Source organism: Crinia signifera, chromosome 4 (genome assembly GCF_055691185.1).
Source record: "Crinia signifera chromosome 4, ASM5569118v1, whole genome shotgun sequence".
Classification (NCBI taxonomy): domain Eukaryota; kingdom Metazoa; phylum Chordata; class Amphibia; order Anura; family Myobatrachidae; genus Crinia; species Crinia signifera.
In genome coordinates, this window is record NC_139220.1 from 17,140,401 (window position 1) to 17,166,390 (window position 25,990).

The window sequence follows — 25,990 nt, forward strand, 5'->3', positions numbered from 1 at the left end:
GTGCTGGTGTACTATTATCACATAGCTCTGGTCTGTTACTGTGTGCTGGTGTACTATTATCACATAGCTCTGGTTTGTTGTGGTGTGCTGGTGTACTATTATCACATAGCTCTGGTCTGTTTTGGTGTGCTGGTGTACTATTATCACATACTGTAGCTCTGGTCTGTTGTGGTGTGCTGGTGTACTATTATCACATAGCTCTGGTCTGTTATGGTGTGCTGGTGTACTATTATCACATAGCTCTGGTCTGTTACGGTGTGCAGGTGTACTATTATCACGTAGCTCTGGTCTGTTACGGTGTGCTGGTATACTGCTATCACGTAGCTCTGGTCTGTTTTGGTGTGCTGGTGTACTATTATCACATACTGTAGCTCTGGTCTGTTATGGTGTCTGGTGTACTATTATCACATAGATCTGGTCTGTTACGGTGTGCTGGTGTACTATTATCACATAGCTCTGGTCTGTTATGGTGTGCTGGTGTACTATTATCACGTAGCTCTGGTCTGTTACGGTGTGCTGGTGTACTATTATCACATAGCTCTGGTCTGTTACGGTGTGCTGGTGTACTATTATCACATAGCTCTGGTCTGTTATGGTGTGCTGGTGTACTATTATCACATAGCTCTGGTCTGTTATGGTGTGCTGGTGTACTATTATCACATAGCTCTGGTCTGTTACGGTGTGCTGGTGTACTATTATCACGTAGCTCTGGTCTGTTACGGTGTGCTGGTATACTGCTATCATGTAGCTCTGGTCTGTTTTGGTGTGCTGGTGTACTATTATCACATACTGTAGCTCTGGTCTGTTATGGTGTCTGGTGTACTATTATCACATAGATCTGGTCTGTTACGGTGTGCTGGTGTACTATTATAACGTAGCTCTGGTCTGTTACGGTGTGCTGGTGTACTATTATCACGTAGCTCTGGTCTGTTACGGTGTGCTGGTGTACTATTATCACGTAGCTCTGGTCTGTTACGGTGTGCTGGTGTACTATTATCACGTAGCTCTGGTCTGTTACGGTGTGCTGGTGTACTATTATCACGTAGCTCTGGTCTGTAACGGTGTGCTGGTGTACTATTATCACGTAGCTCTGGTCTGTTACGGTGTGCTGGTGTACTATTATCACGTAGCTCTGGTCTGTTACGGTGTGCTGGTGTACTATTATCACGTAGCTCTGGTCTGTTACGGTGTGCTGGTGTACTATTATCACGTAGCTCTGGTCTGTTACGGTGTGCTGGTGTACTATTATCACGTAGCTCTGGTCTGTTACGGTGTGCTGGTGTACTATTATCACGTAGCTCTGGTCTGTTACGGTGTGCTGGTGTACTATTATCACATAGCTCTGGTCTGTTATGGTGTGCTGGTGTACTATTATCACGCAGCTCTGGTCTGTTGCGGTGTGCTGGTGTACTATTATCACGTAGCTCTGGTCTGTTACGGTGTGCTGGTGTACTATTATCACGTAGCTCTGGTCTGTTACGGTGTGCTGGTGTACTATTATCACGTAGCTCTGGTCTGTTACGGTGTGCTGGTGTACTATTATCACGTAGCTCTGGTCTGTTACAGTTTGCTGGTGTACTATTATCACGTAGCTCTGGTCTGTTACGGTGTGCTGGTGTACTATTATCACATAGCTCTGGTCTGTTACGGTGTGCTGGTGTACTATTATCACATAGCTCTGGTCTGTTGTGGTGTGCTGGTGTACTATTATCACGTAGCTCTGGTCTGTTATGGTGTGCTGGTGTACTATTATCACGTAGCTCTGGTCTGTTACGGTGTGCTGGTGTACTATTATCAGGTAGCTCTGGTCTGTGACGGTGTGCTGGTGTACTATTATCACGTAGCTCTGGTCTGTTATGGTGTGCTGGTGTACTATTATCACGTAGCTCTGGTCTGTTATGGTGTGCTGGTGTACTATTATCACGTAGCTCTGGTCTGTGACGGTGTGCTGGTGTACTATTATCACATAGCTCTGGTCTGTTACGGTGTGCTGGTGTACCATTATCACATAGCTCTGGTCTGTTACGGTGTGCTGGTGTACTATTATCACATAGCTCTGGTCTGTTACGGTGTGCTGGTGTACTATTATCACATAGCTCTGGTCTGTTATGGTGTCTGGTGTACTATTATCACGTAGCTCTGGTCTGTTACGGTGTGCTGGTGTACTATTATCACGTAGCTCTGGTCTGTTACGGTGTGCTGGTGCGCACAAGCTATTGTACAGAACGAATGACAGCAACACAATGTTGATATATAAGATAAGTATTTTATTTGGATTGAATTATGACACAAATCATACAACCACTGCGACAATAAAGCCCTGAGGTGCATCTCACACACAGCATTCAGCCTCGGATAGTCACCGTCCGCTCCATGACTGGGATCTGATTTATCAAAGATTCTGACAATAATCTCCATTTAAAAGCGCTAGAAAAACATAGAACTATTACTCCAAACGAGAGAGAGAGAGAGAGAGAGAGAGAGAGAGAGAGAGAGAGAGAGAGAGAGGTTACACCCCAACAGCATCACAGGTACCATATACATCAGAATGAATCCATTTCTTCGTCCCAGTTTTTCCATCGTCCCTCCTGCCAGGTGAAGGACTCCGCAGTGCCTGATGACGCCACTAGGAGGCAGGAGCTGACCACATAAAAGCAATGAAATACTGAGAGCTAGGTGCCTGTCTGGGAATGGTCCCCAGTGGGAATATAACACAGGATAATTACAGTATATTGTGCGGCAGGTATAACAGAGGCTGTAAGCTTGCCTGGCTGATACACAGGTAATATAATGCATGCATTTCCTATAGGCTGAAGTCAAAGTTCAGGTCACACTTTCCCATCCGCTGTTTATACACCAGGTCGAATTTATCATTCATGGAGACAGTGAAAATATCTTTCCACAGCCCGACTCTTCCTGCGGAGGAAATAAGGAGAGCGGCATTTAGTGTAACCTACCATTGCATGACGTACAGTCTATCACTGCATGATTTATCTACCACTGCATGGCGCATAATCTACCACTGCATGACTTATAAACTCACACTGCATGAGGTATAAAATCCCACTGCATGATGTATAACTAGCACTGCATGATGCATTAAAATACCACTGCATGACGTATAATCTACCACTGCATGACGTATAATCTACCACTGCATGAGGTATAAACCACCACTGCATGATGTATAAACTCAAACTGCATGACGTATAAACTACCACTGCATGACGTATAAACTCCCACTGCATGATTTATAAACTCCCACTGCATGAGGTATAAAATCCCACTGCATGATGTATAAACTAGCACTGCATGACGTATAATCTACCACGGCATGAGGTATAAACTACCACTGCATGAAGTATAAACTACCACTGCATGGTGAATAAACTACCACTGCATGAGGTATAAACTACCACTGCATGGTGAATAAACTACCACTGCATGACATGTAATCTACCACTGAATGATATAATATACCACTGCATTACATATATCCTAACACTGCATGACGTATAACCTAAGCATGTGTATAAGCTACCACTGCATGTATATAAGCTATCGCTGCATGTGTAAAAAAAGGGGCAAACTAGATGGGCCAAGTGGTTCTTATCTGCCGTCAAATTATATGTGTATAAGCTACCACTGCATGTATATAAACTACCATTGCATGTGTATAAGCTACCGCTGCATGTATGTAAGCTACCACTTCATGTGTATAAGATACCACTGCATGTATATAAACTATCAGGCCCTTTCTCTCACAGAGTGCAACCTAGCTGATCATCCACTCATTGGTCATCTCACTGCTTGACTACTGCAATGCTCTCCTCACCGGCCTCGCTCAATCCCAACTGGCTCCTCTCCAATCTGTCCTCAATGCTGCAGCCAAGCTTATCTTCCTCTCCCGCCGCTCTAATTCTGCTACTCCCCTTCAACAAAATCTGCACTGGCTTCCATTCCCCTACAGAATCCTCTTCAAACACCTCACACTCACATACAGGGCCATCTCTAATTCCATTGCTCCATATATCTCTAACCTCATCTCCATTCATACACCCTCCCGCCCTCTACGGTCGGCTGACGACTGTCGTCTCTCCTCCACCCTGATCACTGCTTCCCATGCTAGAGTACAGGACTGTGCCAGTGCTGCACCCCTTCAGTGGAACGCACTCCCTCTCGCTCCATTAGACTCTCCCGAACTGGCAAAGCTTCAAACGGGCACTGAAAACTCACCTATTCATCAAAGCATATCCTTCCACTGCATAAACCAGCTGGTTCTCCGACCCCTTGCCTGTTTACATCCTGCTATCCAACCACCACCCACTCACTTGCACCTCTTGTAATCTGTCTGTCTCCTCTTCCTACTAGATTGTAAGCTCCTCCGAGTAGGGCCCTCTTCCCTCCTGTTGTCAAAGCCCACTTCTCTTCACATTTCACTCACAGCTCTCCTATACTCCAACACTCAGTGACCATCTTCGTCCGCATACTCCTCTCCATCATTGGCATCTAGCCTCTAGTTGTATGTTGATTGAGTCCTCACTACTTATATTTAAGCTGTAATGTGTATTGATCTGTGGCGCTCTTTATTTGTACTGTATTCTTGTTATTTATTCAATGTAATACTGTTTTGTCTCCCTGTACTGTTCCTTTGTACGGCGCTGCGAAACACTTGTGGCACCTTATAAATAAAATTATAATAATAATAATAATAAACTACCACTGCATGTGTATACAGTGGCGGATTCAGGGGGGGGGGCACCCGGGCACGTGCCCCCCCTGTCATTTCATTTTGTAGCTGAGGACCAGGGCTTTCCAACGAGCCCAGCCCCGTGTCTCTAGCCCTCCGGGAACCAGAGATATCGCCTGGCAAAGCTGTAACGTTTTTTCCCCATAGGATAATATGGGACCCGTCAATTCTGACTCCCACCCGGTTCCGACGGCTGCCAGTTCCCCAATTGGCATCACAGAAGCTTATGGTTGATCTCATTCAATTTCAAATCATTCAATATGATACCAGGCTGGTCCATATCGGTCTATCGGTTCCAGAGATATTACGTGTAAACTAATTTTTTTATTTTTGAAATGTAATTTCATGGCTGTTCTTGTTCTTTGAGGGCAGATTACTCTGGAACCAAACGTTCCAGTTTCACTGGACCAAAATCATTCAAAGCCCAATCAAAAGTTCTTCAATATGATACTGGTCTCATGTAAATGGATCAGTTGGTTTCCGAAGATTTAGCCGGTTAAATGAGATAACTGGTTAAAGGGGGGGGGGGGGGGGTGGTTTTCTCTAATAGCCGGGACCTGCAGTGCTCGAAATACAGCCAGGCTCTGCCACTGTCAGTGGCTATCACTTCTGCCTGGCGGCTGTCCCCCATTTACCGCGAGCATGTATTCCCCTTGGCAATGAGCATGTAATCCCACATGGCAATGAGCATGGAACCTCTGGCAATGAGCATGGAATTCTTGGCAATGAGCATGTAGATAAGCAGCACTTATGTAGCATCATTTTTAATAGGCATTATGGTGTTTGACATAATACATAATGGACATAATGGACATAATGGCGTGTAACTTAACGTGTAATGGACAATGAGTGTAAATGTTTAATGCACGCCTTTGGTGGACAATGTTCCTGTTTATGAAACGTATTGTGAATTTTGGCTTAATCTGTGTGGCATTATGTGAATTTTGTCTCAATCCGTGTGGCATTATGTGAATTTTGGCTCAATCCGTGTGGCATTATGTGAATTTTGGCTCAATCCGTGTGGCATTATGTGAATTTTGGTTCAATCCGTGTGGCATTATGTGAATTTTGGCTCAATCCGTGTGGCATTATGTGAATTTTGGCTCAATCCGTGTGGCATTATGTGAATTTTGGCTCAATCCGTGTGGCATTATGTGAATTTTGGCTCAATCCGTGTGGCATTATGTGAATTTTGGCTCAATCCGTGTGGCATTATGTGAATTTTGGCTCAATCCGTGTGGCATTATGTGAATTTTGGTTCAATCCGTGTGGCATTATGTGAATTTTGGCTCAATCCGTATGGCATTATGTGAATTTTGGCTCAATCCGTGTGGCATTATGTGAATTTTGGCTCAATCCGTGTGGCATTATGTTTATTTTTGCTCAATCCATTTGGCATTATGTGAATTTTGGCTCAATCCGTGTGTTATTATGTAAATTTTGGCTCAATCCGTGTGGCATTATGTGAATTTTGACACAATCCATGTGGCACTATTTGAATTTTGGCTCAATCCATGTGGCATTATGTGAATTTTGGCTCAATCCGTGTGGCTTGATGTGAATTTTGACACAATCCATATGGCATTATTTGAATTTTGGCTCAATCCGTGTGGCATTATGTGAATTTTGGCTCATTCTTTTTGGCATCATGTGCAAGGGGCAAGTATAATGGGGTCTAGTATTTTGTTGCATAATGTGTAGAAGTTGTATATGGTGTTGTACACTACACTCAAGGACACGCCCCCTGTTGAGTGGCCACACCCCATTTTCCGGAGCGCGCCTTCGGCGCGCACAACTGCATCCTTCACTTTTGTCACCATGGTGGGCCTGCGTACTTTAAATGCCAGGGCCTATTTTTAATCCCATTCCCACCCTCTCTCTGCCGCTCTCTTAGCATGTACACTGGCACCACTAACACCGCCCCTCCCCCACCTAAACCCTCTTTTATCGTGGTGCCCCCCCTGTCATTTTATCCTGGATCCGCCCCTGTGTGTATAAGATACCGCTGCATGTATGTAAGCTACCGCTTCATGTGTATAAGATACCACTGCATGTATATAAGCTACCACTGCATAATCTATGGGCTGCCCCTAATGCACCAGTGAATAGCACACACGTGTGACACTTCCTGATTACAGGCATGTCCTGTGACTGCTTCGTCATGTCCGGTCTGTGGGAGATTGGTCAGAGCGTGAAGAGAGACGATCAACCAACCGATCAGCTCCTCTGACAGTATAAAGTTACAGTCCTACTGGGTACACTCTTTCCGATACATCGATTGACATCCTGCGGGCATTTGGGGGTATGCCATCAGCGTTTTCTGGGAGTGCAGCACATCAGCAGCACATCTGACATTTGTGCTGTTATATCGGGACATCTGGCTGCGTGTCCGTACACTTGCTGTGTGGGGCTGATGTCACAGCTAGGCGCCCAGCTGGAGATCCTGCCACCATCGGCACTTCAGTAGTTGGTCAGATGTGTACCTACCTTTAGAAGCTAACTGGTTGGTGCTTTATCTCTCACCCTGCACAGAAACAAAATAACTCCCCCAAATCTAACATTCTCCGCACATGTTACATCTGCCCCACCTGCAGTGCAGCATGGTTTTGTCCATTAGAAAGAGAATTTGCTTTTATGAGTGAACCGGAATCAGGCCCCTGGTCACCCATGCCGACCTGTCGACCTAACCCATGTCGACCTAACGCATGTCGACCTAAACCCATGTCAACCTTGTCCCATGTCGACCTAAACACCCGTCGACCTTGACCCAAGTCGACTAGAACCCTGTCGACCTTCCCCCTGTCGACCCAACGGTATCGACCTAATGACTGTCGACCTAGTGTGGTCGACAATACGACCGTATGCCACGTCAACACCACCGAGGTGGCGTAGCAGCAGGAAGTAGCGTTCATTTTAGGAGGAGAAAAAGGCTAATCCCCATGGCAACGAGCATGTAACCCCTGGCAATGAGCATGTTACCCCTGGCATCGAGCAAGAAACCTCTGGGAATGATCGTGTAGGTAAGTGGCACTTATGTGGCATAATATGTGATGGGCATTATGGTGTGCGGCATAATGTGTAATGGGCATTGCAGTATGTGTGTTTAATCCTGGTGCAGTGTGTCTAAGGGGTACTACCTGGCCCAGTGTGTCTAAGGAGCTCTAGATGGCTCAATGTGTATAAGTGGCACTATTTTGTGGTGTAATGGGAATTGGAACTATTCTGTGGCCACGCCCCTCCCCATGAAGCCACACCCTAATTTTTTTGTTGTGCACGCCTATGATTAGTATGCGCTGAATTTCCATATATACACTGCCCCGGAGCACAGAAGGGTGGCCTGCCCCGCTCTCAGGTGACGGCTCTCCTGAAAATAATGTTCGATGGGTGGTGCTGACCTGTTGGCTACGCTGCAACTATACGCAGCCTAGCGAACAGACCTGAATAAGGCCCTATATCCAGAGAGCAGCTTTGTCCCGTATCCACTACTGTTTTGATATAAGTATTTATTATTTTCCAACATGAAACAACCCTGCATTATAAATAAGATACCCACCTGATGCCCGCCGTGTTCCTGGCACTGGGATACCTGAATTACTGTACAAGCTAATGAACTGAATGCTCAAGTCTTCAGCATGAAAACAACCAATGGGCTAAAAAGAAACAAAAAAAAAACTGAACAAAAAAATAAAATAAAGAATAACAAACACAAATAATACAATAATCAAAAGGTCAACAAAAGAAAATGAACATAACGTAAAATAGGCATTAACAAAATATACAAAGCAAAATGAAGGCAAGCGTGAAATTATAGAGATACCTATGCCGCCAGTGAGGGTCACTGTTTTAAAGGGACATAGTATTGGGCCAGTCATTCAATTAAATAATGTTGGAAATTACAATTTCTGTCCATCAAGCGGCTTCTAGTGGTCACTGGTGGTACTGCACAATGTGTGTGCATAGAATGGGGGAAATGTATCAAACCTTCTAAAGAGTAGAGGTTTCCCATAGCAACCAATTATTTATTTATCCCAGCTTCTAGTTATCATTTTCATAGAATGTACTTGGAAAATGCAAGCTGTCTGGTTGCTACGGGTAATGTCTCTTTAGAAGATTGAATACATTTCCTTCCCTCTTTGAGAACGCTCATCCAACTAACTCTAAGACCCTCGTTACTTTCTAACTCATTTTAACATAAGTTAATAACAATTAAATATTTATAATAAATATATAGATGATAAGTTGACCAAGTCCCATGTTGTGGTCACTTCTCCGGCCTGCCAGGCTGGGACTTGTAGTTCCACAACAGTTAGAATACCAGGGTTGATGAAGCCCAATCTCAGTCATGCAGATCGAAAATGAGAGGTGAAAGCAGCCAATGAGAAACAAGAACCCAACAAAATAAAAGGATGGGGAGAAGTATGGATGGGAGGCCGCACTTCCCCGCGACAGCGCGGAGAGGAAGAACCTCCTCCGATGTCTCCTAGATGTGACGTACTGGGCCGTGTCACCGTTTTCCATGGACTCTCCTGTTTTTTCTTACTTGAAAGATAACAGACCAGCCAGATGGCCTCTAACTGTAATTTTACAGACTGTTTGAAAAATGGCAGTTGGTGGCTAACTGGCTGCTGCGTTATCACCGACAACTTTATCACTTCTCCAGGCTTAATCAATCTGCCCCAGAGAGTCCAAAGCGTTTTTTTTTTTATATAATCTCATTACGGTGTCTATTCCTGAATTGGTTCCGCCGGCTTCCCAGGTAGTCTAGAAGCCACATTGAGCCCCGGAAGTGTTATCTGGGCTGGCCTGGGCAGATTTATCAAGGCTTGAAGAGTGCAGAGACATCAAGTACAAGCCAACCAGCTCCTAACTGTCATTTTTTGTTTCAATTACGGTTTATAACGTGACAGGAGCTGAGGCGTCGGTACTTTATCTCTCTCTACTTTAGTTCTCTGCAAGTTTTGATACATCTCCCCCATCACTGTTTATAATTAAACTGTTTTAATCAAGCAGAGTTAATGACCCTTTAATTGGCATTAGCACAAACCAGTGTTTTTCATTCTTGTCCTCGTCAGTCCGTGAGATGCTGATTTTGTGAGTGAGAGGAAAGAAACTTTTTGGAGATGACCAGTAACACGGGTAATAAATACGCACCTCTGCCAATAGGGAGCGCCTCTGCGTTACAGCACTGGTCAATCAGCTGGTGGCAGTGTTCTACTGTGGATTCCAGCTGGGCTTTATCATAGGAGACTCCCAGAAACCTCACTAACTGTTCCACCATGGTGCCGAGGTCCTGGGGAACAGACGCAGACAACATACATCCGTCAGTACTACATTCAGAAATATAATAATATGCACCAACTCCGTGTACATGGATGCTGCCCGGTGGAGACATTTTAAACGAGGCAGTATGTAGTCTATAAGTTTATTAGGGATGGCCATCGATGCATTAAACGACAGTGGTCATCATCATCAATGGCACCACTGATGGCTAATTTCCATGGTGTAAAATCTAACTGCAAAGTAACCATCAATGCATTCACCCACCTTGCTCTGCAATGCTTATTACATAGACCCCTCGATTTCACATCACGTGCCTCCTAACTTTCACGGGACCGTCCCTTTTTTGGGGCGGTCCCACGCCCCGGCTGGGGCCGGCAGTGGGAGTTCCCCCTGTGCGCAGCGCACAGCTGGGGGACAGAGGGTCTGGGGGCATGACCAGCGGCTCTCAGTGTGGTGAAAACAGGGTGTGGCCTCACACAAGTGGCACGATTTGTAAACCCCTGCACACTAGGTCACTCCCCCCCACAATTCGGGCACAGGCTTTCAGCATGGGCAGGAGTTGGATTTGGGGAAGGGTCTCATAGTCTGGGGATTAAACAAAGTACCAGGGAAGGTTTCCATTTCCCTATTGTATTGTGTGTTTCTATTCTATGCTCGGCTGTAAGAATAGTTAATGAGCAGTTTAATGATAACTACAATACACTTGTTTAATACAACGGGTGACATTAAATAGGATGAGAGTTTTCGTAACTTTTCAAAATCGCCCATTATCGCACTTTTTAAAATCGCATGTTTTGCCGCAAATTCGCATATTTAATGAGCTGCTTATTCCGGGCAAAAAAGTGCGATATGGTGCGATAATGGGCGTTTTTTAGTCATGAAAATGGGAAAATCCGAAATATGTGAATTCGGGAAAACTTGCGATTTCGCCCATTTTTTTGCCTAAAAATCTCAAAAATCACATTTTCACATCTCATTAAATGTCACCCCAATTTCTACTAGCAACCACGCTGGTTCCGGTATAGCACCCCAACAGGAGAACCAGGGATATTCCAATAGCCAATGACCACAAGCTGTTCTTTTAGGTAGGTTTGCTATAATAAGCACTGGGTTACTACCCTAGAACCCTGCAGGGTTCCGTCACATGAGGCCACGCCCCTTCCCATGAGCCTTAGTGACGGGTTTTGAGAACATTTGGAATAAAAGAGTTAGACGCATCCTCACCTTGTGCAGGTCTTCATACTTCAGAAACAGGACGTTGGAATCCAAGCGGTGATCCCAGAATTCTTGGACGTGGTCGAACCATGATCCGTAACCCACTGGGAAAGCAAAGAGGGAAGGGTGAGGGTGGGCGGGACATTGCACAAGTACAGCCAGTGAGATGAGATCTCCGCCCAAAGCATAGCATGCCTCCACTGCAGGAGAAATCATTCAATGGTCACCAACCATCGAACAATGTCCCTCTCCCCAGCAAGTAATGCCGGTCCCTCTCCACAGCAAGTAACGCCAGTCCCTCTCTCCAGCAAGTAACGCCAGTCCCTCTCTCCAGCAAGTAACGCCGGTCCCTCTCCCCAGCAAGTAACGCCAGTCCCTCTCCACAGCAAGTAACGCCAGTCCCTCTCTCCAGCAAGTAACGCCAGTCCCTCTCTCCAGCAAGTAACGCCGGTCCCTCTCCCCAGCAAGTAACACCAGTCCCTCTCCCCAGCAAGTAACGCTGGTCCCTCTCCCCAGCAAGTAACTCCAGTCCCTATTCCCAGCAAGTAACACCAGTCCCTCTCCCCAGCAAGTAACTCCAGTCCCTCTCTCCAGCAAGTAACGACGTTCCCTCTCCCCAGCAAGTAACACCGGTCCCTCTCCCCAGCAAGTAACGCCGGTACCTCTCCCCAGCAAGTAACACCGGTCCCTCTCCCCAGCAAGTAACGCCGGTCCCTCTCCCCAGCAAGTAACGCCAGTCCCTCTCCCCAGCAAGTAACGCCGGTCCCTCTCCCCAGCAAGTAACGCCGGTCCCTCTCTCCAGCAAATAACGCCGGTCCCTCTACACAGCAAGTAACACTGGTCCCTCTCCCCAGCAAGTAACGCCAGTCCCTCTCCCCAGCAAGTAACGCCAGTCCCTCTCCCCAGCAAGTAACGCCAGTCCCTCTCCCCAGCAAGTAACGCCAGTCCCTCTCCCCAGCAAGTAACGCCAGTCCCTCTCCCCAGCAAGTAACGCCGGTCCCTCTCTCCAGCAAGTAACGCCAGTCCCTTGCCCCAGCAAGTAACGCCAGTCCCTCTCCCCAGCAAGTAACGCCAGTCCCTCTCCCCTGCATGTAGTGCCAGTCCCTCTCCCCAGCAAGGATGCCAGTCCCTCTCCCCAGCAAGTAACGCCAGTCCCTCTTCCCAGCAAGTAACACCGGTCCCCAACCACAGCAAGTAACGCCAGTCCCTCTCCCCAGCAAGTAACGCCAGTCCCTCTCCCCAGCAAGTAACAGCAGTCCCTCTCCCCAGCAAGTAACAGCAGTCCCTCTCCCCAGTATGCCGGTCCCTCTTCCCAGCAAGTAACACCGGTTCCCCTCCCCAGCAAGTAACGCCAGTCCCTCTCCCCACAGCAAGTAATGCCGGTCCCTCTCCCCAGCAAGTAATGCCGGTCCCTATCCCCAGCAAGTAATGCTGATCCCTTTCCCCAGCAAGTAATAGCAGTCCCTCTCCCCAGTATGCTAATCCCTCTTCCCAGCAAGTAACACTGGTCCCCAACCACAGCAAGTAACGCCAGTCCCTCTCCCCAGCAAGTAATGCCAGTCCCTCTCCCCAGAAAGTAACACCGGTCCCTCTCCCCAGCAAATAACAGCAGTCCCTCTCCCCAGTATGCCGGTCCCTCTTCCCAGCAAGTAACACCGGTCCCTCTCCCCAGCAAATAACAGCAGTCCCTCTCCCCAGTATGCCGGTCCCTCTTCCCAGCAAGTAACACCGGTCCCCAACCACAGCAAGTAACGACAGTCCCTCTCCCCAGCAAGTAACGCCAGTCCCTCTCCCCAGCAAGTAACAGCAGTCCCTCTTCCCAGTATGCCGGTCCTTCTCCCCAGCAAGTAACACTGATCCCTCTTCCCAGCAAGTAACACCGGTTCCCCTCCCCAGCAAGTAACGCCAGTCCCTCTCCCCACAGCAAGTAATGCCGGTCCCTATCCCCAGCAAGTAATGCCGGTCCCTTTCCCCAGCAAGTAATAGCAGTCCCTCTCCCCAGTATGCCGGTCCCTCTCCCTAGCAAGTAACACTGGTCCCTCTTTCCAGCAAGTAACACTGGTCCCTCTCCCCAGCAAGTAACGCCGCTCCCTCTCCCCAGCAAGTAACGCCGCTCCCTCTCCCCAGCAAGTAACAGCAGTCCCTCCCCCCAGTATGCTGGTCCCTCTCCCCAGCAAGTAACACTGGTCTATCTTCCCAGCAAGTAACACCGGTCCCCCTCCCCAGCAAGTAACGCTAGTCCCTATTCCCAGCAAGTAACACCGGTCCCCATCCCCAGCAAGTAACGCCAGTCCCTCTCCCCAGGTAGTAATGCCAGTCCCTCTTCCCAGAAACGTGAAACCTGTTTTCTTACACCTGTCATTCATGAACCGCCGGCAGAACTCCTGGAAGGTCCCCCTGTAGCTCATTGTCCTCAGGGAACGATGGAATTGATAATAAGATACTACGAGGTCTTTTGGGTTGCGAGCCATGTAGATCACCTACAAAGACAAGTGTTTGATGCATCTTAATTCAAACATCATTCACATGTAGCTCTACTCATACCATGGCTTCTTCTGGTTGTCCCACCAGTATCCAGGACTCCGCTAACAACGTGTGATAGGACAGAAGGGAGCATACAGAGGGGGAGTTATATAGGAGAGGGACAATGTCCACTATAAAATGTCCAGGACCCAATAATTCTAGAGATAACTCTACAAGCTATTATGCCTGTGTAAAGGTCTGTGATGGCCAGCAGGGGTCAGTAGCTCCCAAGTCCCCAGAGATCTACCACCTTGAAAAACACACACTGTACAGTCAAGGACATAAGTTTCATACAGTACAATGGGCGGTTGGATGCTGAAGTCAAATCTGGTTTTAAATTTTTTTTTCTCTATCATGCATACTTTTGGAGAAAAAAAAAGGGGTGTGAAACCGCGCTTTTACCTTTTAATATGCAACAATTAGAAGTAAAAAATATACATTTATTAAAAAATACACTTGTTAAAATATATCACATATAACGATGGATGGTACTATTGCTGATAATTGAAATAAAATATAGAGCCGTGATAGTCACCCAGTTTTCTCAAAGGTGAGAGTCTCAGTGTCCGTTCCTATATATGCTTCCTGATATGTCCCAATGTAGCAGGCCGATGGTAGATATTAGGAGTGATGTAATTCTCCAGCCAAGGGAGCCCCTGTTGTTATAGGGCTCAACCTGGTTTGTGGAAATGTTGTCCTGGTTAATTTCGGCTGCTGGGATATTTGATGAGGAGAGCTGGTCCGGTCACAAGGAAGTAGCTGTGAAGTGAATCTGGGTGACAATAGTGGGTGTCAGGGCTCCAATACACCGACACGTTTCGCTCTTAGAGCTTTTTCAAGGTACTTTTGGAGAAACTGATTAATTACGTTTTACAATCAGTGCACATTTCTGAGGGGGAACAATATTATTATTATAATTATTAACAGTGTCTTATATAGCGCACACATATTCAGCAGCGCTGTACAGAAAATATTTCAACACTCACATCAGTCCCTGCCTCAGTGGAGCTTACAATCTATATTCCCTACCACATGTACATGCACACACAGACATTCTAGGGTTAATTTTGTTGGGAGCCCATTAACCTACCAGTATATTTTTGGAATGTGGGAGGAAAACGGAGTACCCGGAGGAAACCCACGCAAGCACAGAGAGAATATACAAACTCCACACAGTTAGGGCCATGGTGGGAATCAAACCCATGACCTCAGTGCTGTAAATACACTCGGTGCGGTCTCTTCAGAGCGTGGCTCTGGAAAAGATGGGGTGTGGCCTTGCAGGTTAAGGGGCATAGCATTGGTGCTCAGACACCTATTTTAGCCGGGGGATACGAGCAGCATACTAATTTGGTTCCAGCTTTTGCTGTAACAAAAAAATTATAGGCGATAGAAAAATTCTGAAACCATATTTGAATTCAGCATGAAATAGTATATCGGACTCAGGTATTCTTTCGCATGGGACAATGGGGGTTATTCTGGTTTGCTCGCAAAAGCAAATTCCTTCTCAAATGGACAAAACCATGTGCACTGCAGGTGGGGCAGATGTAACATTTGCAGTGAGTTAGATTTGGGTGGGGTTTTACTTCAAAGTGAGATCTATATTGCAGTGTAAAAATAAAGCAGTCAGTATTTTCCCTGCGCAGAAACAAAATAACTCACCCCCCAATCTAACTCTCTCTGCACATGTTACATCTGCCCCACCTGCAGTGCACATGGTTTTGTCCAAGGAATTTGCCTTTGCGAGTGAACCTGAATAAGGGCCAGTATCTTTGTGAACTAGCGATATCGTTTTCAGCCCATGAAGTGGGCGTGGCCTCATGATTACCTTGGACTCTCCGTTGTGCAGATCTAGCGGCAGGAAGCGATAGGGCAGGTGGCTCTTGATAAGGCGCGGAGACGTCAGTTCCTGGACCAAAAAATAACCATTAAAAGCATTAAACAATATCAATTCCTGGCTCAATCAGCACCTGATCTCCTGTGCGTCACTCATTTTATTCTCTGGGAAACTATTATAATGTGTAATGAAACCACATCTTGCTTTGCTATAATTACTGTCCACACATTGGGCCTTATTCTGGTTAGGTTGGTTAAACATACGTACGATCCGGTTCACCGTACGTTTCCCGTACGCGGACGGTGAGCGAAAGTCCGCCCACAGAACAGCCGCACACGGACGGTCACAAACACCGACAATGGGAAGTGGCATTCACTTAAGCGTACGCCACCGTGTACGGACGGATCTCCCTCTTTGCCACCGATACCTGGCGTACATCAGAACGTACGCCACCGTGTACGGATGGATGTTGTCCGTTTTCACACCGGCACCTTCCGTATATCAGAGCGTACGGCACCGTATACAGACGGGTACCGTCCGTTTCCCCACCGACATCTTGCATATATCTAAGCGTACGCCACAGTGCAAGTAGAAATTGAGTCCAAAAACATCATTGTTGCTCTTAGATGTGGTTTATGTGTCTTTTTCCATATAAAAAACTGGTATGTTTGTGTTACAGTGAAAAAGTTGACACATGTCGACTTCTGTGAATTGAGTGTCCTGCTTTTTAAAGTATACAAAAACACTTACTGAATGCGTGTAGATGGTTATAAAATAACTACCTTGACATATATAAACAGGTCTTATGAATGTTACCTAAAATGAAACCAACCGTTACATGTAGAGAAGTGTAGAAAGATAAGCTTCCAATGTGTTTGAGGGCTGTGTGTGGCTTGCAGGTAGTGAAATCATGGTTTTCACTTAATAGGCTGCAGCATTGCTTATTACATTCAGGTGTATGTGTTTGAGTAGTAATCAGTGTTAATTAGCAGACCCAGGCGCACGCTGGCATGCGGTATCTCTAGGGGTGGTCTGGAGCTATCTTTGGCGTCCGTCTGTTTTTGGTCCAAAATGCACGGTGCGTTCGCCGATCGAGCGGTTGTAGCACCGTACATTTTGTGTGCACACCCCCGTGTATGCCCATGTTTACGCCTAGTTTTCCTCATTATTCCGGCCGCATAAAAACGCCCACATGCCGCCCACAATGACCGTACTCTTGCGGACAGGTTTTTTCGCACGGAGAGATCCGTCCGTGAGCGGTGTGAGGTCGCCGCGCCTGCGCATTGCGAAAGCTACGCATGCTCAGATGAAGAAAAACCCGATCCACCCGTTTACGGTCCCACCGTACCAAGCAGTATAAACCCCATTATAACGCACACCTGCGGTGATTATTCCCCAACAGCAAAACGGTGGCAGGGTATTCTGGTAGTTGTAGTTCAGCAGCCCCATACCTGGTAAAAGAGTACACCACGCATGTCCAGACTGTGGCCCTCCAGCTGTTGTGAAACTACACATCCCAGCATGCCTTGCCATAGTTTTAGCATTCCCTAATAGCAAAACTATGGCAAGGCATGCTGGGATGTGTAGTTTCCCAACAGCTGGAGGGCCACAGTTTGGACATGCCTGGAGTACACACTCACTTGGGGGTTATGGGTCATTGGGTCGAACCAATTTCGGTTGACATGCATTGGTTCGACCAGTGAAGGGCGGCAGGGCTTGGGGTCGACACCTGAAGTAGGTCGACAATGCTAAGGTCGACAGGATGGGGAGGTCGACACAAGGATTAGGTGGACAATGGCAAGGTCGACAGTAAAATGGTCGACTTGAGTTTTTCCAGTTTTTTTGTCCTGATTGTCGACATAGTCCACATGGACCCTGTCAGCGTGTACTATGCCCCCGAGCACGGCCCACTGTGATCGAGATGCTTCGGGCACGGTGCCACGCTGCGCTCGGCGCACTATTTTATTCTCCCACCACGTCATAGCGGATGGTAGGGCATGAGATACCGCCTGTCGGCACATGTCGGCTCATAAGAACACGTGAAAAACTCCTGGCGACCTTTTGATCTGGCTACTGTCAACCAAATGCTTGTGTTGACCTTCCAACCCTAATCCCTGTCAACCTTCGGTGGTTGACGCAATGCATGTCGACTTAAGTAGGGCCGACCTAGTGACCATATTCCCTCTTGAAGCCACTGCAGGTGGGATAATTGCCGGCTCAGCAAAATAAGTTACTCACTTGTACATTATTAAAGAAATCCTACAAACATGGCCTGCGCTGGTGCAATGTTTATTCACCGCTGTATCCGTACCGGTGACATCTGAGGACAACAGGCAGGAAGCAGCAGGTGGGCAGCGTGCGGGCGATGAGATCCGCTCCATTATAAAGGCCCTCACTGCATTTATTCCAGCAGGGCAGGAACGTGCTTGTGGATGGAGACAGAGAGCGCAAGCAATGGCACTGTGCCCAGAGCAGAATCAGCATTACCCACACATGACGGGTGAAGGAGCATTACTCAGCAATGTGGAACACTTGGACGCTCTGTATACAAGAGCCCTGGTCACCTGGAGGTCAGCCGGGAAGCTGGAATGAATCAACTACAAAAGTTGTATAGCGGAGGACGAGGACCCCTCAGGTGCTGTAACTGCAGCAGCGCAGGGGCAGCAGCGTCATCAGAGCAAGCCTAGCGTATCAGCCTCATATGTACGGGTGACAGGACTGGGTGTGGTATAACCTGTATACAGTATCAGTCATTAGGATGACTGTGGTCTACATGTGTCAACAGTGACGTTGAAAAGGCAGACACTGGAAAAGGTTTACAGAACCAAGATGTCGACATAGAAATGGTTAACCATACGTGCCTTGCCTCCCGGAATGGAAGGCTCCCGAAAATTGGGTCCACCTCCTAGACCCCCGGGAAGATGGGCATGTCCCCTGCAGACTCCCACAATCTCCCCCCGGTGGGGCGGTCTGCGGGGACCTGATGACATAAATTGGGTCATCGTGGTCCTGCCCCCTGCTGTGTAATACCAGCGTTTCACAGCAGGGGGCGTGGCCACAATGATGCAATCACAATGATCACGCCCCCACAAAAGGCTTAGTTGTTAAGCTCCACCCCTTTCATGACAAACATGACAAACCCCGGGCACCTCACATCTGCTGCAATACATGTTCTGTAACACTGGTCTCTCCCTACCTTATCTCGCTCTTCCCTAACTATATCTCTCTCTCCTACCTGTCTCTCTCCACCCACCTTGTCTCTCTACTCCTACCTTGTCTCTCTACCCCCCACCTTGTCTCTATGTCCCCTTACCATGTCTCTCTACCCCCTACCCTCTTCCCTTCTCTCTCCTCCACCTTGTCTTTCTCCGCCCCCCCCCCCCCTTGTCTCTCTACCCCAAACCCTCTTCCCCTCTCTCCTCCCACCTTGTCTCTCTCCCCATGCCTTGTCTCTCTCCCCTACCTTGTCGCTCTTCCCCCAACCTTGTCTCTCTCCCGCTACCTTGTCTCTCCCCCTACCTTGCCTCTCTCCCCCTAACTTGCCACTCTCCACCTACCTTGTCTCTCCCCCACCTTGTCTCTCTCCCCCACCTTGTCTCTCTCCCTACCTTGTCCCTCTCCCCCTACCCTCTTCTCCTCTCTGTCCCTCTACCTTGTCTCTCTCTCCCCTACTGAATTCCTTCCTATCTCCATATCTCTACCCTCACTCATTATTCTGTCTCTGTGGACATGCGCGTGCCCATTGGGTGCCATCAGGTGCGTTCTTTAACTTCTGGTGATAAAGGTGAAAATAGCAGTTTTGGGATGACCAAAGGGATGACGGGGTGATACATTGTCAGTGGTTGGGTGGTTTGGGCAAACTCTGCAAAGTCTCTTAATGCCTAGAGGGACGGGCAGTCCGTCAGCCATGAGTCCCCGGAGGTTTCCCCCACAGGGGTTTTTTCCTCTCCTGAGTGCTGATGGATGACTGTGAGTCACGAGGCTTCCACCATCTTGTTCCTCTTATAGGACAGGTGTGTAAGAGTTATGCACCAGTCCTGTTCCAGAATTCCCTATTCTATAATGCAGAGTAACAACAATATACACATTTTACTGGAAATAAAAGTCTGAATTTATTTTTGAAATATATTTTGTGTGAATTTGTCTTTATTTCTATTAATAAATGCTCCCCAATGTGATGCGGCCGCAGTGAGGCCTGGTGGGGTAAATGAGGGCAGAGGTGGTAATGGAAAGTAAGATGGTGGTGGGGAGGCTGAGAGGATGAAGGGTCAGCTTAGACAGAGTATAGGACAATGGCGGTTATTCTGATTCACTCAGAAAGGCACAATCACTCTATAATGGACAAAACCATGTGCACTGCAGGTGGGGCAGATGTAACATGTGCAGAGAGAGTTAGATTTGAAGTACAAAACCCACCCAAATCTAACTCTCTCTGCACATGTTGCATCTGCCCCACCTGCAGTGTACATGGTTTTGTCCATTAGAGAGTGATTGTGCGTTTCCGAGTGAATCAGAATTACCTCCAGTGTGTGAGATCTGCAGGCTTATTTAGGGTACACACTAGAACGACCATGATCGTGGATATCCTTGAAATCGTACGATCTGTTGGAACACACGACCTGCACACGATCTGCACCCAATCCAATGTAGATGACGAATCTTTAGAGCAGCAGGTAAACTCTCCAAAGTGACCAAACGACGGAATCGCACTGAAACCAGGCCCAATTCAGCTTTTTTTTATATACAATCGGTCGAAATCCCATCGGAATTGGGGGAATTGAGCCCAAATGGTTCTGTGTGTACCCAGCATAAGACCCTGAGGGCGAAGGTGACAATACAAATGAGAGGGGCTTATGGATTAATGATGGGAATGGATCAATGCCTTCAGTAATATGCATATGTGCCAGCATTGGTGGTTCAGGGAGTGGGTCACTGTGCTGAAGGGGGGAGGGGTGAGATTCATGGCACCAGTGTTATCATCACTGCGGGGCAGGGTTGCCTACTTTTAAAGTCTCCTCTCTGGGAAAAACCCGGAGAGAAGAATGTCAGCAGCACTTTGGGGGTGGGGCCTGATCATCAAGCCCCACCCCCACTTCTGCAAATCCTGCAATTCCTGGGTCTTTGAGGAGGGGCGGGGCTAAATGATGCAATTTGCATCTTTAGCCTCCCCTCCCCACAAAAAAAAGCAGTGGGGTGCCGGTATCCGGGAGGGTTGCCCACTTTTCCAAGGGGCCGGGAGTGGGACCCGATTTTCGGGAGCCTCACGGCCATTCCGGGAGGGACGGCACTCTCTAATACCCCATTCACACCAGAATCAAATTTGCTGGTTTAAAGCTTTCCAACCCGGGAATTTGCTGAAAAAAACATTTCTTTGGTGTGAAAGGGCCAAGCCGGGTCTTAAATTCTGGGTTGCCGACCCTGCTCTTGACCAGAGTCAGCGAACCAGGATTTAAAACCTGGGTAATTGAAAGGGGTATAAGATGGGCAAGAATCTATTACCTCCTGAATAACCACTGTTCTGCAAAGCAAAGCAATGCTGTGTACTCCCCCCATACCGACCCCCCCCCCCACACACACACATTAAATTGACCTCGTTATGTTTTATTATTCCAATATACAGACTCCTATCTATTATAATTGGAATCTAGAACTAAGGGAGCTTTGAACTTACACTTCATGTTACACCAGTTTTAGGAATTCCTAACAGAACGATAACTGCCGCATCGGTAATTAGGACATAGCGCCATACCTTAATGATATCCAGACCGGGCTGGGGATACTCTAAGACAGGAAGCTGCTCGTCAATGTTCATGAGTCCGATCTCATCGGGGTCCGCCCCCTGGCTCACCAGATAGACCACTTCCTGTAACAAGCTGGTTCCTGCAAAATCAATCGAGACAAAGTCAATAGTAGCACAGGTGACACACAAACCGGGCCGCCATAAGGGGGGTTCTGCCAGGACTACAGTACTTGGCCACGCTGAATAGACGCTGTGCGCAAGCGGCCCCGGGCGGGACCATCCCAAAAAAAGGGAAGGTCCCGTGAAAAACGGGACTGTTGGGAGGTATGGGGTAGGTGGCCATGGAGAAAGTTCTGGCAGCATTTTGGTATTGGAGTCAACTGCAAGTCTATCGGAGCTTGCGGACCTCCAGCCAATCAGGAGCCACCACTTGAAGTTCCTGCCACCAGGTCGGATCCGGCCATGCCAATAATACGGTATCTGGCAGATCTGGCCCTAACGTACGCCAACCAGCACTGAACCCAAACATCGCATGGCTTTGGTCGCCATTAGGGATGCCAATCCCGGGGGATTTTTTTCAATCCCGGGATTCGGGATTGAAAAATGCTCAATCCCGGGATTCCCGGGATCCCGGGATTGGCATCCCTAAAAATAAAAAATGCCCACTATTTACTTACAGTGGGAGCCGGGTGCAGCCGGGAGCCGGGTGCAGCCGGGAGCCGGGTATGCTTTGAGGGCGGGCGGGAGGGCTGCTGGCTGGGTTGCGGGTGGGCTCATACGGCAGGGTGGCCGGGAGCCGGGAAGGTTGGGTGAGCGGGCTGTAGGGTTGTGCCCTGCACAGCGTGACCTCTGACCTCGTCACGCTGCGCAGTACAGCACTGCCGGCCATGGGAGAAGCAGGGCAGCATCTGAGCGAGTGCTCAGACGCTGCCCAGAATTAGACTGCGCAGTCTAATCCCGGGATTGGAAACTCCAATCCCGGGATTGAAATCCTGGCGTTTTGGGGGCCAAATCCCAGGGTCCTGCCGATCCTGGGATTGGCCACCCTAGTCGCCATGCTCTGGGGTCCCGCAACGACCCCAATCGAAATCCACGTGGATGGACAAGTATAACATTTAAAAAAAAAAAAACATGAAAAACTCTTGTTAAATAATTAATTGGTTGACCAAAGCTATATCGACCTTTTGTTTATGTCATTTGTGCATGTCGAACATATCGTGTCGACCTATTATCTGGATCCCAGATGCACAGATCGTGACTGAAACAAATAGACAGAGCACATACAGCAAGGAGGCGGCCATTTTGTGCTACTACAAATCTTCTACGGTAACCGGGGGCATCGCTGAGACATGGGGCATGTATATCTGATCTCTCAATAGTGATGTATAAACACTCGCATAGTCTATTGGAGTTCTATTGAATATGGGATGTTGCTACGGGCAACCAATCAGATTATATCTATTATTTTCTAGAAGGTGTGAAATAAATAAGTACATTGTGATTGGTTGCCCATAACAACAACCCACCTTCAATAGAATTCTCCTTTTAGTAAATAAACCCCTATGGGCCATACTGAAAAATGCAGCTAGGCTCAAGGATTACACACGTGCTGTGGCTGCTTAAAACCAGGTGAAATGGAGGCTAAAATAAAGCCAGCCACGGAATCTGTGTAATCCATGAGTGTCCCGATAGAACAAATTATAAACTAAACTTGAAGGGAAATTTGTCTAAATATCCATTATTTTTTCCAATAACTGATCGATAAATCTAGAGCGATAGTTTTAAATTCATGATCTAACATCGCAAATAAGCCAAACAGCGACTGAAAAAGAAAAAGTGATTATTGGGACCTCGTACCGTACTAAGGCCTAATTCAAACCTGTAAGCATGACTGCAATTTCAGCAAATGGACAGACCCATGCTGCACTGCAGATGGGGCAGATGTAACATGCGCAGAGCGAGTTAAGCTAAATACACACTAGTAGATTATCTGCAGAGGCATCAAGCAGATGTCACTGCCCAATCTGTCCGGATTGACATGACAAATGGGCGGGTGCATGCAGCTGTCAATCACAGGCGGCTCCCAATGTGGCTGTACAGGCGGTCGGCGGATTGCCCGTACATACAGCACGATGCGCCGATATATCTTTAGATATATCAGGCATCAGCTGTGTTGCAGGTGGGGACCCTGATTTTTTTGAGGGACTCGCAACACTGAGGTAACAATTAGGGGCTGGTGTCCGTTAATGCACTGGGACCCCACATTGTGTGTCTTCCTGCTAAAGCACAAACCCCCCGGCTGGTTCAGCTTGGTGCTGTTATTGTAAAATATGAGGACCCCCCCCCACCCCCCACCTCGTTTTCCTCCTGTTTTCCAGTACTAGCAAGACTCAAGACTCAGAAGCGGAGATCTATTATTGATTTGGGGGGACTCCATGCATTGCATTTTAAAGTAATCATTAATTTACTTGTAGACATGATGCAGCCTGCACAGATCCTACTATGGCATCCCTGGTGGTGCCATCATTATGCAATTTGGAGGCATCAGCCTCACTGTGCAAGGGCACATTTTGTGCTGTGGTCGTTGTTGAGGCCTCAGGTATGACATCATCAAGGCCACGCCTCCCACTGTGTTATCATGCAAATCTTGACACTGTGCAAATAGGTATAGGCCTATACCCTCCAGGAGGTCCCAGAGGGGAGTTCCAAAATGTAGGCAAGTGTACACTTAAATGTATGGCCCATTGGAATGAATGAGACCATTGAAATGAATAGGTCATTGAAATCAATAGGCCATTGAAATGAAAAGTAAACTGATACTTTTTTTTTCAATTTATAGTGGAGAAGTACTGTATCCATTAACAGCAATGACGGGATCATTATATCAAGACATAAAGAAAAAAAACTGACCAAAATTACAACAAAACAGTATTTAATAAGAAATCCAAACATGTGAAACACAGAGCGCGTATTAATTACCTTTAATACGAAACCGCTCTAGAAATCCTATCTTCACAAACAAAATCCCTTCAATGAATTGATGACTTATTTATTTATTTATTAATAGAGAAATTCAGCTCTTAAATCAAAGAATGACAATTATGGCCTGCAGCACCTCATTTATAAAGTGACAGCAAGACCTGGTCATCGGACCAGCATTCACAGATAACACTAGTTATCGTTCTAGAGCACACATGGTATTATAATACACAGCAGGACTAATACATTGACCAATTCATACAATAATATAAGGCGGCTGAGGGTTCTAGAGCACACATGGTATTATCATACACAGCAGGACTAATACATCGACCAATTCATACAGTAATATAAGGCAGCTGAAGGTTCTAGAGCAAACTATCCAGGACTTATCCTGCCCCATCCTCTGTAGCAGACAGAATTTGACCGCAGATAAGAACCAGTTGGCACAGCCTGCCCCCTTTTCAACCATATATTGTTACCATAACCCCTATTTGATCCTTATATATAAGGATATTTACAAACATGTCAATCCATGTTTATAAATACGTCAGATAACAATAAACAACCAATGGCAAAAATAAACAAATAAACAGTGCATTGGTTTATGTCTCGTCTCAGGAAAATAAACTCTGCCATAGAGAATCAGCAGTGCATGGGTTAATAATGACATAGGGTGGAAAGCAGATGTCACCGTCTGGCTGGTGGCTGCTTCTGGAGCTGTGATGTAACCAGTTACCCCAAGACATACAGATACCCCCCCCCCCCCCCTTCATTCTTATATTAATAAAGTTTTCGGTGCTGATAAAGAAGACAGACGCCCTTATTCCCGGCACCTGCCTGCTCTGCATCCTGCATCAGACACTGCCACCTGGGTGCATCCTAAGGGCATTTGCCAGTAAACATACATTGTATCTTCTTTGGTTTTGCATTTACCTGACTTGGGATACGTCACAATCCAAACATCGTTCTCTCTGACAGGGAAATCAGCAATTTCCTCCATCTTCCCCCTGCAGAATGGGGGCAGCCTGATGCCATTGTATTCAAAATACTTGCTCTCAAACTCTCCCGGAGTGCTGGGGGTCTCTGCCTCGCTCTCTGCCATGCTCAGGTATGCTGGTGGTAGAGGGGTATTAGCAGCAGGTTGGGGCTGGTCTGGGGGAGGGGGGGTCAGTTTGCTTGAGATGCTGGGATGGGTAGAGGATGCTCTCTCTAAGCAGGGTGATGTAATGCTGGGAATGCAGCAACAAACGCCTCACTAGCTCCCCCTGGTGTTTGCTGGGGTCAGCGCTGGGGATCGGCGCATGCGCAGCACTCCCTGCAAAACAATTACACGTTGGGGATTTCTGTGCAAGGAGGGGGCTGCAGATTTGTGAATGAGACATATACACATGATTATCATGACCATAAGCTGTCCCTTGTTTGCAACATGCAAGAGGCTTTCCCGGTGTAAGTTAAATGCAGTTTTCATGGTATCAGTGTAGGGTTTACTGAAATACGCATTTCTTGTCTTATGGATTTTATAAGAAAAAATGCAATTTTGTATAGAAATTTTGAATAGATATTAGAACATTTCCAGGGACCAACATTTATTGGGATGTATTTTCATAACTGCCTACCCTCCTGCATTCTGCAGGAGACTCCCAGAAATAGCAGCAATCTCCCTCTC

General features: G+C 47.2%; 1 protein-coding gene across 2 annotated transcripts; it reads right to left on the reverse strand.

The window, feature by feature from the left end:
* Positions 1-2,246: 2,246 nt before the first annotated feature.
* SULT4A1 (sulfotransferase family 4A member 1) lies at positions 2,247-25,572 on the reverse strand. 2 transcript variants are annotated; one of them, XR_014473312.1, is made up of 8 exons: positions 25,258-25,572; positions 21,352-21,482; positions 15,594-15,674; positions 13,599-13,725; positions 11,255-11,349; positions 9,902-10,040; positions 8,304-8,400; positions 2,247-2,916 (listed from the first exon to the last, which is right to left on the reverse strand). XR_014473312.1 is itself a non-coding variant. In XM_083181258.1 (7 exons), exons 1-7 carry the CDS (start codon positions 25,424-25,426, stop codon positions 2,804-2,806), a joined length of 855 nt encoding a protein of 284 aa, XP_083037384.1. In that variant the 5' UTR covers positions 25,427-25,569; the 3' UTR covers positions 2,247-2,803. The 2 variants fall into 2 exon arrangements, 1 of the variants encoding a protein (XP_083037384.1); XM_083181258.1 differs by lacking the exon at positions 8,304-8,400 and having other exon boundaries at positions 25,258-25,569.
* Between the last annotated feature and the right edge of the window lie 418 nt (positions 25,573-25,990).